This window comes from Natrix helvetica (assembly GCF_964273705.1).
Source record: "Natrix helvetica genome assembly, chromosome: 13".
NCBI lineage: Eukaryota > Metazoa > Chordata > Lepidosauria > Squamata > Natricidae > Natrix > Natrix helvetica.
In genome coordinates this window covers 416,739-430,479 of record NC_138557.1, presented here as the reverse complement: position 1 = coordinate 430,479, position 13,741 = coordinate 416,739, and the positions used below count along the sequence as shown (strand labels likewise).

The following is a 13,741-nucleotide window of genomic DNA, read 5'->3' as shown; positions in this document are numbered from 1 at the left end:
CCCAGTCGATCAGGGAGAGGGGCTGAGATAAATAAAGGTCAATGTTGCCAATTAAGAATATTCTTCTGAAACTGGTGAAATGAGAAATCCTCTTCCTGCATTGCAGAATCAGTTCCTCATCTGGAATTTTCTAAATATAAAGCTGCTAAAAGCAGTCAAATCACTCTTGCTTGCAAGGCAGAGAAATTAAAATGCAGTTCCTGTTCAAAATGAGCCACGTTAAAGCCCTCGGATGAGAAGCTGCCAACATCATGAACATTCTAAGTCAAGGAGGGAGCAATGCCCTCCATTAGCAAAGAAGCCACACACCCCAGAAGGTGCCTTGATCGCCTCTGGCTGAATACAGGTGAGGTTGGTGAGTTATTGATGCTCTCTCTCTACCTTTGGCTTTGCTTTGGTCCCTCACTAAAGCCACGCACAGCATTTGCCAGAGCAAGGGAGTCTTCCGACATCACGTGGTGCAAACCAGTAGAACAAGGAAGCAGCTTTTCTCCAGTGTTCAGCAGAGCCTGACTGGGCGGAGACTGGCATAGCCAGAAAGAGGAGCTGTTGGGCATAGAAAGGTTAAGAAATAGAGCCATAGCTGTGACGATGGATGGTTGGGCCAGGTGACCATCCGCTGGCAAAGGAGGTTGACCAGCTCATGACACTCAGCCCTGACTCTGCACCTCCCAGCTTTGAGATTCACCCGTGGGGTGAATGTCACAGGGAACTGCAGGGGGAGGCACTCATGGTTAGCTCAGAAAGACAGGAGGAGCCTCTGCCTGGATCTGTGGGACTCTCCAGAAAAGCTGCTTTCCTTGCCGCTCTCTCTGCGGCAGATGAAGGGCCGTCTTAGAGTAAAGACACTGCAGAAACCAGCCAGGGGAGATGGGCCACAGGCAGCCGGTTTTCCTGGGTGATTCAAATTATCACAAGGTCCCTTGGGAAGTGAAAGGGAACGGGCCAGCCGGAAGGAGGCGCCCGGCCTCTGAGCCGGCTCTCCTGTGCTCTGGGGCCCCTGGGCCCCCTGGCTAGTCGGAAGATTTCTTGGCCGGGGATCGGGCGGGGGCCGCCTTCGGCTCTCAGCCTTTCTTCCCATCGCCATTTTAATGAGAAATCATCGGAAGGGGATGTGCAGGAAGCTCTGGACTTGGCCAGATCAAAAAGATCACGGAGAGCGAGGGAATGCTGGGGGAATGGCGGGCAGGAGATCCCCAGAAAGGATCCCCAGAAAGGATCCCCAGAAGGAAGAGCCAGCCGAGAAAGCGCAAAGCGCCCGAGCTGCGCAGGAGTCACCAGGTCCCAGCTGCTCGCTCGGCCTCGTTGCAGGGACCGCGACGGGCCGAGCCGCAGCCCACCCGGCAGGGCGCCCTCAGCCCCGCCGCGCCTTCTCCGGCCCGGCCCGCCCTCCGCCGTCAGCTGTTGCCAAGCGGGCTCCAGCGCCCGCACCCATTGGCCGCCCGCGCTCTTTATAAGGCTGCGCCAGGCGGCGGCCAGCAGTGCGGGCTCTCCGCGGCTCCGGCATGGTGGCTGTGCGGGGGCTGCCTCCCCGGGTGGAAGCGCGGCCTCCCTGGTGAGCTGCAGGGCCGGGGCTTCTCGGGGCGACGCAGAGCCCCGCTTCCGGCTGCCGCGCGCCGAGGCGGGGAGGGGAGGGGGCGGCGGCGGCAAAAGGGGCCTCGGGGGCGTCCAGGGCATCGGCGACCCTCCCCGGCCTCGCGCTGGGCGAACAAAGGGAAGCTGCTGCGTCCAGCCCGCCCCTCGTCTCCGTTCTCGCGGGCCGCCCGAGGCCCCCGCCGCCTCCCCTGGGAGGGTGGGGGGCGCCTTTGTTCGGCTGCGGCGAGCGACGCCTTTTTCCCCGGAGCGCCGCGAGTGACGCACTGAGCTCGGCCGCTCCGGCGCAGCTGCTCCCGGGCTGGGGTGGGGGGCGAGGCAGGCGGGGGGCGGTTGTTGCCCCGGGCCTGCGGTCGCACGTGTACTCTGCCCTCGGCCTCCCAGCCAGCCTCCGCCTCCGCGGCTCCGGCCTTTCCTCCCGAGGGGAGGCGGGCGGGAGAGGGTCTTCTCTGAGCCGCTCAGAGGGAGAGGCCGGGGCCGGCACGCAGGCGTGGGCGAGTGGCTGCCGGGGGCGTCGGAAGTGGGGCGATCGGAGGAGCCCCGGCCTTTGTGGCGTCACCTGGGAAGGCTCCTGATTTCTGGCTTGGGCAGCCGCCTCGTTCCTGCCTCCCTCTGGGCCCCTGGCGAAGCTGGCCGAGGCTTTGGGGAAGGGGGAAGCCAAAGCAGGCCTGGGCTTGGGTCAAGGGCCTGAGCAGTTTTTGTCCCTGCAGGCGCTGAGCCCGTCCTCTGCCGAGGGAGCAGCTTCCACTGCGGAGGCCCCGGGGCCCCTTGGCAGCCGCTCGCCATGTCCATCATGGACCACAGCCCGACCACAGGAGTGGTGACGGTCATTGTCATCCTCATTGCCATCGCGGCCCTGGGCGCCCTGATTCTGGGCTGCTGGTGCTACCTGCGCCTCCAGCGGATCAGCCAGTCGGAGGACGAGGAGAGCATCGTGGGCGAAGGCGAAACCAAGGAGCCCTTCCTCCTGGTCCAGTATTCTGCGCGGGGGCCTTGCACGGAGAGGAAGGCCAAGCTCAGCCCCAGTGGCCCCAAGGCGCACGGCTAGCGGGATTTGCGCAGGCTGCGAATCCCACGGATACTGTGAAGGACACCAAGGGCTGCGCCCACCAGTTGCAGCCATGCATGCCCCGGGAAGACGGCCCTCCTTGCTCTGGGATATTGTGCCTCTCGCTGTCTGGACCGAGGTCTGTTACCGGCAATGGATGGGGTGGGAGGCGGTGGCAGCTACTCAACCTGCTACTTGAATTGCCCACTGAGCCCTGGCATAATGTGAGCAGCTGCGGAGGGAGTGTGTGGAGGAGCCTCTCCAGGAACTGGGAAGAAGCACCACGTTCGGATTCAGGAGACGCTCCGTGAGCCCTGCAGGGATTGCTCCAAAAACGGGGGTGGGGGTGGGGGTGGGGGGAACGGTGTTGGACTTGCATCTCGTGTTCCAGGAGAGAAGATCCGTGCTGCTTTCGGCAGCTGCAAAACGCTGCGGTTCTGGATGGCCGTTTTGTTGGTGTACTTTTAATAGGGGCCTCCGTGCAGACGGGACCTACTTCCATGAGGACCCTGCCGATGCTGCCTGGGAATCATGGGAGTTGTAATCAAATGATGGGAGCCTGCGCTCCCTTAGGTGAGGGGGGGTGCCTTGGGGGAATAGCCATTTGACTGCTGAAAGCCCCCCCCCCCTGCCGGTGACGACAGCTTTCCTTTTGGGGTGCAGTCAGAGGCTGGGATGGGGGGGGGGGTGCAGCAAAAGGCCCTTGTGTAACTAGCCACTTCCTTGCCTGTGGAGGCAGAGTTCCCTCGGGTGGGGTGGGGGGTTTGTTCCTCAGATGTACAGTTCCCAGTGAATGTATTTTTGTAGCTAAACCCGTCCTCTCCAAGGGGCTTCTGGGAATGCCCAGCCAAGTCCCAGGGGAAGAAGAGGTCTCCCCCGCTCCCAGCATCCTTCCCACTTGTGTGTTTATGGCCAAAGGGAGACTTTGAGAACAACCTTTTCTTTGGCCTAAGTAACACTGCAAGGGGGAGAAACCTAGAATCCCCCATTTCAGCCCCTCTGACCGGCTGCTGAGTCAATGGGGGCCTCTTGCACAGCTTTGCCTGGAGCTCCCCCTTCTCTGTTCACGGCTAGCAGTTTGGGGACCCCATCTTGTTGCCCTCAACTGTGTAAATGTTGCTTGTAGCCTCTCATCAAAGCCCCCTCCCCCCAGGCACAGCAGAGGCTCCTTCAGCCAGAAGGGGCAGAGCAGCCCTGTGCCAGGCACAGAGGAGGAGGAAACCGTGGGGTGGAAGCCTTGCTCCCCCCACTCCTTAACTGTGTAATTAACACTCCTGGAAGTTCTCCAAAGCGAAATCTTGAAGGTAACCAGGTTGAGCCTTTTGTGTAATTCTGGCCCTGATTTTGAGCCAAAGAAGGAAAAGCCCAGATAGTGTCATCTTGGCTTGTTGGTGGGTGGCCACCCTCCAAATTGTTTAATTTAGGTTAAACTGATACAAAATCTATCAAATTAGTGCAATCTTAAAGTGCAAAGAACAATCCCTGCAATTTGACAATTTCACAAATCCCGAGAGCTGCCACTGTGGGTCCATGGCTCATTAAAAAAATAATCTCTCGTTTTTCTAGTCCAGCAAAGGGAGGCAGGCCTTCTGGTGACCTTTCAATAAAGTTTGCTCCAGACTCGGCTTGCTCGTTATTCCAGGCTTCGCAGAGCTACTCTGTCCAGTTCTCCTTGCTGTGCTCCGTGGGGACCCTGGAGTCCAGTGGGGCAGCCCCCCCCTCCTCCACCTGGGGAAAGTGGTCCCGCCCAGGGGACGGGAGGCCTATGGGGTCCTCAGGGGGCCGGCTGCCTTCCGAGGCCAGTTCTGCCGTCCGTTGTTTCTCTGCAATGGCCAGCAGGACTTTCAGGAAGGCGTTCTCGGTCAGGAGGGTCTCGGATGCCTCGGCCAGCTTCCGCAGCTTCTCAGCTATGTCCTCCAGCTGCCAGGTCCTCTTGCTGCACAACCCCTGCAGTTGCTCCTGGTGGCTCTGCTGCTGCTTCAGGGCGTGGGTCTCTCGCTGCAGCCGCTGGCTCTCGCTACGGGTTTCGGACAGCTGCCCCTGCAGCTGCCCCTGGGCCTGGTGCAGGACCCGGATCTCGGCCTTCAGCAGCCGGATCTCCTTTTCCAGGTGGGCGATGCGTGCCTGCTGGAGGTCGGTCTCTTGCCAGAGGCTGGGCCCCCAACCCGCAGCCAGGAAGGGTGGGCTGGAGTGGCGGAGGATGAACTTCAGGAGGTTGGGCAGGCTGATCAGGGAAGTCACGGGGAACTTGGAGCTCTGGTCCTTCCTAGGAGAGCAAAAGAGAGGGGTGAGCCTTGTTGGGCACGGGGTCAATGGTGGAAGAAGAAGAGTTGGGAGCTTGGAGGTCTTCTAGTCCAACCCCCTGGTCAAGCAGGAAACCCCATACCCTTTCAGAGAAACGGCTGTCTGGTCTCTTCTGGACAACCTGAGGGTGATGATAAGCCGCCTTTGCCCGGGTTAAGAAAGGGGCTGAACTCTCCGTTGCATTCAGGCTAGAAGGGCAGTGGGGAAGGCATCCCTGGTTTGGGGAAGTCTGGCTTCTGCTGATCTCAGTGGCCACTTAAGACTCCCAAGAATCTACCCGAGGATTTGAACACAGCAGGGAGGCAGCTGCTTTGCCAGTTTCTATCCCAGGAGCAGAAGGGCAGGAAATACAGGCTCTGGATGGCGGCGGCAGCTGTTTGTTTATCCTGCACAACCTCTGGGCCAGGAGCCCAGCTGGCAAGTCCTGAATTCCTCCTCTTTGCAGCTCCAAGGCACAATGGGCTGGGCCAGGACTCCTGACGACCTCGCAACAGCTGAAATCCCAACCTGATTTCCCAACCCGAATGGAAAAGAAAGATGATTCTGACATAGTCTCATCAGCCCTATTTCTGAGACCTTTTTGGGCCTGGACCAAATCCAAACAGTCCCTGAACTGCTACAGGCTGCTCTCAAGGTGCTCTGTGCCAGGAACTGCACCAAGGTGCAAAACACAAGTGGGGGCAAGTGATCCGGCATTTGCAGCATTCTTTTCTTCAGAGGCAACAAAAGCAACAATTACATTAATTGTGGCTGAACCTCAGTCCGTGTTCCCACCCACCACCAACACTTCAAATGACTGTAAGAGGGGGTGGGGAGAAGCATCCTCCTGGGGGCTCTGCAGATTGTGCAGGCATCATTTAGCCCCCCCCCCTTTAAAATATCACCCTTTAATCCTGAAGCCCAGGCGTGGGAAGAAACCGAGCAGGAAATCCCCACCTGGGTTTTCTTAATGGCCGCTTCCCATTGCTGGAGAAAGGCTCTCTGGCCTCTTCCATGCAATGGGGCCTGTGATGACATCAGGCCCAGGACTAAGGACTGACACGATTATCCCGACTGGCCGTGTGGCTTTGGGAGCCAGTTTGGTTAAGACACCAGGCCGGAAGCCAGGAGACTCTTGAGTTCCAATTCTGCCCAGTTGGGTGACTTGGGCCAGTCCCTCTCTCTCAGCCCTAGGAAAGAGGCAACGATCCTCTAGGCTTGCCAAGAAAACTGCTCATCCAGGAATCAACACTAACTTGGAGGCAACGTCAACCAGAAAATTGTTGCTTTTAAGCAGGCAGCCCTTTCAGACACAAAGTGTTTCTTGTTGCATTGAAATTCTGCTCTCTGAAAAAAACAGCATTTTATGCTAACGATTTACAAAAGTAGGATGCGAACTATGGTTTTCATGACTATTCAAGCACCTGGGAATCTGCTGGCTGTTTTGTCTTCAGTTATCCTGCTTGTACAATTTGCAATACATTGCTTTTACTCGAGACTTAATCCAACACAGCATTATTGCAATTAAGTTGCCTTCCCATATTGTACATATATCTTATGAAAATATCTCAATCCAGATGCAAAATGAACTACTTGCCGATCATGAGGAAAAAAGAGGACGTTGGGTAGGTGGTCGGTCATGAATTCCCAGGGGAGATCGTTCTGAGAAACGTCAATCCTATTGGAACAGAGAAGGACGCAGGGTGTGTGACAGGCTGCAGGCTTTGGCAGAGAGAGGTGTCCCATAGAGACCCTCATTTCCAGGGAAGAGCAACTGGGGTGCTAAGTCGATCATCATAGCAAGCTCTGCTCAAAATCAACGACACACAAAAACAGCAGAAAGGCTTCATTTGGACTTAAACACAATTGGGATTTGTTCCTACAGCTTTCAGATCACACCTGGCAAAAATGAGCAAAGCCACAGGAGAAACCATTTCTCCTCCGGCCACTGAGCCCCGCAGAGTACCTGCTGATTAGGGGTCACACCTGATGGCTCCCCCCCCCCGCCTCCCCCTAGAAAGGCGTGAGAGGAAAGGGGGCCGGGGGGAGGAGACTTTTCCAAGAGACCCCCGTTTCCGTCCCTTTCCTAGCAGGAACCAGCTGGGCCAGGGACAGGCAGGAGGGGTCCCGGCTGTAGACAGAAAAGCCAGGCAGGGACCCAGACCCACTGAGCTTCCTGGCCACCAAGAACCCCAAAGGCAGAGGAAACGACCCCCTCCGATTCCAGAGCAGGAAGGAGGTGCCTGGGCTACCTGGCCACCATGAAGCGCTTGGGAGGCAGAATCCGAGCCAGCTGGATGAAGACGTGGCTGAGAGAGGCGCAGAAGCCGCACCAGGGGGCGTAATACAGCAGCAGGACAGCCTGGGCGAGGGGGGGGGGAGAGAAATGGGGAGAAGGCAGGTCAGGAATCGACACAGGCAGCCCCATGTCAGTCATCCCAACATGGGGAGGAAGCCCCTCCTTTCACAGAGGGGTGGAGAGACCCCCTCCCAAGTGCCTCGACAAACTCCCCCAAATACAAATCCCTGAACGGGAGCCATCCTGGTTGGAGGGGGGGGGGACTTCTGCCTAAAACAGTTGGGATGCAAAGCAGCCCCCGGAACAAGCGCTGGGCCAGAGTCACCTTTGGGCTCCTCAGAATCAGCTGGTGGAAAGTGCCGGTGGTTACTTCCTGAACCAGGTGCTGCTGCAGGCGGGTCTGGCTGGGCCGGGGGTCACCCACGAGATGCCTCTTCAAGGGGCTGAAGGGAACGGTGTAGTTGCGGATGAAGGTTTCTGCAAGGGAGAGGCGCAAGGTCAGCGGGGCGTTCAGGAGAGCGAGGTTTGCTCTGGATCCCCTTGGGATGAAGCACAGAGGCGCAAAAGGTTCGCGGGAGAGGAAGAGCTGAAGAAACAGTAGCGTTTCCCGGGCAAAATTTCTCGGCTGCCGTCCTCCTCCCACCGCCCCTGCCACGAAGGTGCAGCCGGTGGGGGAAGGGGCAGCAGCAGGCCGTACCCAGACTGGCTCTTAAGAGGGCCCGTTTCTGGCTCAGGACGTAATGCACCTCTTCCTGGAGGTCCACGATGGCAGCGAACTCCTTCACGGGGGGAGACACAGCGGCCCCCAACCTCTCTGCATACATCCAGAAGAGATTGGAGTCCAGCAGGTAGAGGTTGAGGCTCTTGTTGGTCCTGCAGCTGAGGCCGGCCAGGACAGAGCCAGAGAGGCCAGCCTGCTCCTCAATGTGAGGAAGACGCTCGGGGATGCCCTCCTTCCGGCTCTTTCCGTGGGGAGTGAGGGAGGCCCCTTCGGCCCTGGCCAAGTCCAGCAGCTCCCTGTTCATCGTCCTGCAGCAGGCGGTATAGGAGCTGAAAGGGCTGTAGAAGCTGAGGAAATGGCTGCACCAGGACACCGTCTTGGACACGACGTGGAAGAAGGTCTGTTCCTTGAGGTAGAAGGAGTCCACGGCTGCCTTGATGGCCACGAAGCTGCAGCGCAGGCGCACCAGGGGGCTGGGCTGCACCCCGCCCGTCTGGTTGACACAGAGCTCGCAGACATTGTGGGTCCGGGGGAGGCCATGCCACTGGGCGGGCAGCAACACCGTGTTGCAGCAGGAGGGGCTGGAGGAGCTTTCAACTGTGGGGAGGCGGAGACCAGCAGCCCCCGGGGGGTCCCCTCCCTGCAAGGACTGGGGCTCCACGTCCTCTTGCTGGCTTCGGTTGCAGCTCTTGTACTCTAACGCCAGTTGGGAAATCTAAAGAACAGGAGAGCAAATCATAATTCTGCTCCCACCTGGCAGCACGAAGGCCCGGCGGCTGTTGCACAGGAGGCCTAGGATCCCAGAGGGCAGCCATGCCAGGCCTCCTCCTCCCTTGGGCTTGTCCTGGGATGCTTGGCCAAACAATGGCTCGGGCCCCCCGTTTCTGAACTGCAGAGCCAAGGGTGACACTGCTTGAGGGCAGCACAGGGCCAAAGAGGGGAAGCTGTGCTACCAGGGGCCAGTCCAGGGCGGCCCTCGCTCACCTCATCCAGGAGGGGGTGGCTCTCGGCCAGCGGATCAAAGGGCAGGAAGAGGAAAAGGGCCGGCCCCTTCTTCAGCTCGTTGTACAGCAGAAGGCTCTTCCCCCCGTGGGGTCTCAGCCAGCGGAGGAAGGTCTCACGGTTCTCCAGGGCCCACTTCCAAACGTTTTCAGCAGTGAAGTTCAGGGTTTTGTGTGGATAGAGCTAAAAGGAGAGGAGAGCCGGTTCTCGGGGGCTGCAAGCCAGTCACAGCAGCTGGACCGACCCCCCTCGCCAGGCGCTCCCCCCCACCTCCTGCATTGCAGGCCTGTGCACGAAACCCCTGCAAGGGCCCCAAAGAAGCGGATCCAGGGAGGAAACTTTTCTGGGTCCATTCCCATCATAGCTCAAAGGACCGGCAGGCAGGATCACCCAAGGAGTTCCATCTGACGCAGGAGATCCAGGGAAGGCCCAGCTCTGAGGCCGGGAATTGCTGAGCAGGGGATTATGGGTGGCTGGAAGCAGCCTCAGCCAGCCCATTCCCCCCACCACCACCCCAGCAATGAAATGCCTTCCTCTACCTTTTGTCTCACTTTTTGTCTACAAGCTGCTGCTATCCTGGGTGGTTTCTTTAGGCATTTCCTTGGCTGAGCCCAGAGGCAGCTGCTGGGGCTGAGGCAGGCGCCGTGGCCCGAGAGGAGGGCAGCGCTTCAAGCCAAGCAGGAGGATCTCTTGGGGGCCGCTGGGGCTCCGCTGGCTTTCGGGCTGCCAACTGGGGGGGCAATACTCACAAGGGATGCGTTGACGTGCCTATGCAAGTAAATGGTGCCCGAGTCGGTCAGTGCGATTTCCTTGGCAAGCAGCCTATCGGTGATCACCCCAAAGTGAATGGTTCCCAGGTAATCTGTCAGGACATATCAGGGATCCTGTCAGGACAACAACAGCTGGCTTTTCCCTCTCAGCAGGCAGGGGAGGCGGCTTCTCCACCTTCTGTGACTCCTGCCCAACTGGTGCAGCCACTGCAGCAGGCAACTGGGAAGCATCTGATCTCTGCCTGCCATGGAGCCTGAAGGCTGCGGGGTGCCTGAGAGCCACCAAAAAGACCCCTGCAGCCCTTGGACAGATCAGGATGGGAGATTCCTCATCAGCTCCACCATTGCCCTCCCTTGGCCAGGCTGCAAGCAGCCGTAAGAGCTGCCGCCTGCCTTCAGGTTGAAACAGAGTTAATTAGGAGTCCCTGCAGAAACACCCCCCCCCCCATGAGCATCCAGCTGTGCTGTTTGTCGCCTAGGCTGCTTCCGTTGCCATGGAGGCCAGAAAATGGCACCTCCTGGAGAGCAGCAGCGTTTGCCCCTCAGGACACAGCATGCCACAACCTGAATTGGTGCAACATAAGACTCCACAAAGCCCCCACCCCACCCCCCGCCATCCTCTCCCATAAAGGCGAAAGCCAGGAAGGCCACAAGCCAAGAGGGCGTCACTGACCTTTGGTTAAGGAGTGCAGTGCCGAAGTGAAGAAGGTCAGGTATCCGGGGGGCTGGGGAGAAGCATTGAACTCAAAATATCCCAGGATGCTGGGCTGCAAGAGGCACAGGAGGGAGAGGCGGGGCAAAATGAACGCAGGCATCCCCTTGGCAGCGAGGTGGCCGGACACACTGCTGCCTGCCTTGCTGGGCGAGGGGAGCTAGACTACGAACACCCAGTTTACAAAAAGAAGGGGAATTGCATTGGGACCAAGATCCAGCAAATGCCCAAACTTTGTCAGAGCTGGGAAAGTTAAAATCTGAGTTCTTTGGGGGAGGGAAGCAGCTGAAAAGCAGCTTGAGAGAGCTGGCTGAAAAGCCAGCACGTCCACTCAGCAGCCTCTGTCTCTCCAGCTGGCCTCCTCTGGCGGCTTGGAGCAACAGAGGGAAACCACAAACCACAATCTCTGCTTAGGTAGGCAGAGAACAGAGAACAGAACTAAGAACAGAAGCAGCAACTGGAATGCCAGGTGATGTTTGTTTCCTGTTCTACCTTGAAAAGCATAAAAACATAATTTCAAAACGGAGGGGGGAGGGGGGGAGGGAGGTGCCGCCTGCAAAGAAATCCTTCCCTTTGCTGCACAGGAGGATGAGCTGCTTCTGAGACGCTGCCTGCTGTGCTGTACCAAACCAAAAAACCCATTCCTTGAATGGAAATAGACCCTTGGATTTAAAACCTCTGCTCTAATAATTTCCTCCAGCAACTAGTTGACATGGGTTTCTGACTTTGGGAGGGGTACAGATATTTCAGAATATTATCATGCCAACCCCCCACCCCACCCTCCCCCCAGCTATAGCCCTCTTTCTCAATGCTATCAGACAGAAACGGACTCGGACAATTAGGAAAGATGCCAACCAGTTTCCAGTTTTAAAAAGTTGCAACGAGAAACTTTTTAGGAGCCTCAAAAGAAACAGCTGTGCTCTTGGCAGTGAGGGAGGGGAGGATGGCTATTGAAAGCAACCAGGCCCAGCGTTGGAGGCCCGTCACCCCAGGGCAGAACACGTTACCTCATAACTGGAGAGGAACCGCTGCAGTTTGGACTGAGATGAGATGTAGAGGAGGGGAGTCATCACTCGGCGGACAAATTTCTCAATGTAAACAGCATTCATCGGCCCTTTGTATTCGATGGGCCCAAAGCTGCCATTGAAGAAAACAGAGATCGCGTCAGAATCTGCCAACGCAAATCAAATTCCTATGCCGAGAACGGCTGGAGGCGGCAAAGGCAGAAGCTCAGCATCGAAGGTCAGGAGGCTCTGCCAAAGAGGAATTTAATATAAATGGAAAATCACTCTCTTCAGTCTCAAGACCCTGGGCATCCCAAACAGGAGGGAGCTCACTGTCGGCCTGATGCCCTCCTCAGCGTGCAGAAACTCCCTGCCTAGCCCCAAAGAGAAGCCTGGGCTGCTGGAAAGGCCCTTAGCCCGAGCAGCACTGAAGCACGGCCACAGGCAGAGGACCCAGCAGGTGAAACCAGAGCTGCCCTCAAGCCCCGCCTCCTTCGCTTGGCTCAGGCATCTTAGGCGAAGGTCAGTCTGACTTTTTTCCTCCCATTAGAGCCCCAATATGCATTTCACAGGAGCTCTCACCTCTGATGGTACATGTATATCACGGGAAAGTAGAAAAAATGCTTCTGTTTTCTGCATTTCCCTTGGTTCCACCAGCAGTTGATGGCTACAAACAATACCTGAGGGGAGGGGGGGAAACCCGTGAAAGAGGCTTTAATTCAGAAAGCCTTTTGAGAGATGCACAGCAATCAAGGCGATGCCAAACGACAGGCTGCACCTTCAAGGATCTGCAGCAGGTCCAAAGTGGCAGCCCCTCCGAGGCTGGCACCGTGCTGACCACAGCCCACCCTCCCTTACCTGGTCCGCCAGGCTCTTTGCTACTTGCTCGATCTCTTCCCGCACAGCGGCTGACTGGCCGCACCAGGGAGCGTAGAAAAAAACCAGCGAGATCTCTGAACTTTGACGGATGTCCTCCGCTTGGTCCAACTGTCCAAGATAGAGATCATGGACTGATGACGTCGCAGGGAAGAAGCTGACGGGCATCTTGGCAGGCATCGTCACATCTTTTGCACGGCTGGAGGGGGGGGAAAGGGGGCTCAGAGACCAAGAGCAAGAGAACTGCACCCTCTCCCCACTAGCAAAGCGGGGGAAACAGGAAAAGGTCTTCACCCTCAGCCCACAGAGACCCTCGCTCCCTTGCCCGGCTCCTGAAAAGCCGGGGCAGCCCTACAGGTCCGTAGAGACAGGGGGAAGGCCTGGGGGCTCTGGAAAGCAGCGCCTCCGCTGCCAGCCTCCTTTCCAAGCCGCCTTGCTTGGGCTCCTGCCCCACAGCCCATGAAGAAGGACCGTCCAAAGGCCGGAGAACGCATGCTCCAGTGGCGCCTCTGGAGTCTTGAGCACCACTCCCTGTCCCTCCTGCCCCCGGGGTTCCCCAAAGGGAGAAGCCGGAGGGTGAAGGGAGCCGGGGCTCCTCCGCCCCAGCATCTTCCCGGCCTTCTGATCTTTCTCACGCTCGCTCGCTTCCAAAAAGGCTCAGGGAAGCTTTCAAAGGCAGCACCGGCGGATCAAACGGGACGGGCAATCACGCGCGCCGCGAGTCCCGTCAGCAGCCGAGCAGACGCCCGGGCCAGGCACCGCTTGCTTGCTTCCTTCCCGCCTCTCCCACTCCCAGCAAGGGAGCCCGACGGAGCGAGCCCGGTGTGCGGCCCTGCAGCCCAGGCCCACGGAGGGCAGGGTCCCCGCGCGACCTCCTGGCGCTGGGGAACGGAGGCGCGTGGCCGGGGCGCCCGCACTCGCATCCCCCGCCCGCAGGGACCGCCGCGGGGCCTCCTCGGCCGGGCCGCTCACCTGCACGAGGCCCGCAGGGCCAGCAGGCAGGCGCAGCCCAGCACCACAGCGGCGCCGCACAGCACCTCGGGCCGCCGGGCCATGCGCGGGGTGGCGGCGGCGGGCGCTGCGCCCTCCTGCGCGGGCGACGGTGGCGGGGCGGCGGGGCCTTCGCTGGCCGACGACATCCCCTCCCCGGCGGCCGGGCCTGCCTGCCCGAGGCGGGGCCGAGCGCGCCTCCGGGTCGGGCCCGCGCCGGGAAGCCGAACGGGGCGCCGCCACGTCTCCCGGCCCGCCTGATGACGGCGTAACGGGGCGGGGGCGCGCGACGCCCGGCCTCCTCCCCCTCCTCGGGCCCGCCCTCCGCCGCCATGGCTCGCCACGAGCCTCCGCGCCAGGAGAACGCTATCGGAGGAGGGGCGGCCGCCTCCCCGGGATCCCGTGCGGGCGCTGACGCGGGGAAGGTGGAACGTGAGAAGGGA

General features: G+C 59.2%; 2 protein-coding genes across 2 annotated transcripts; one reads left to right on the top strand and one right to left on the bottom strand.

Annotated features, from left to right (window-relative positions):
• The first annotated feature begins 1,421 nt into the window (after window positions 1–1,421).
• On the top strand, window positions 1,422–4,261 carry SNN (stannin). Its single transcript, XM_081966060.1, has 3 exons — window positions 1,422–1,555; window positions 2,304–3,763; window positions 3,831–4,261. The coding sequence occupies exon 2, from the start codon at window positions 2,378–2,380 to the stop codon at window positions 2,639–2,641; it is 264 nt and encodes an 87-aa protein (XP_081822186.1). The 5' UTR covers window positions 1,422–1,555; window positions 2,304–2,377; the 3' UTR covers window positions 2,642–3,763; window positions 3,831–4,261.
• TXNDC11 (thioredoxin domain containing 11) lies at window positions 3,405–13,608 on the bottom strand. The gene is made up of 12 exons (XM_081966059.1): window positions 13,281–13,608; window positions 12,291–12,507; window positions 12,015–12,112; window positions 11,436–11,565; window positions 10,390–10,483; window positions 9,696–9,808; window positions 8,929–9,129; window positions 7,921–8,659; window positions 7,549–7,700; window positions 7,177–7,286; window positions 6,518–6,602; window positions 3,405–4,903 (listed from the first exon to the last, which is right to left on the bottom strand). The coding sequence occupies exons 1-12, from the start codon at window positions 13,445–13,447 to the stop codon at window positions 4,295–4,297; spliced, it is 2,715 nt and encodes a 904-aa protein (XP_081822185.1). The 5' UTR covers window positions 13,448–13,608; the 3' UTR covers window positions 3,405–4,294.
• Window positions 13,609–13,741: the final 133 nt, after the last annotated feature.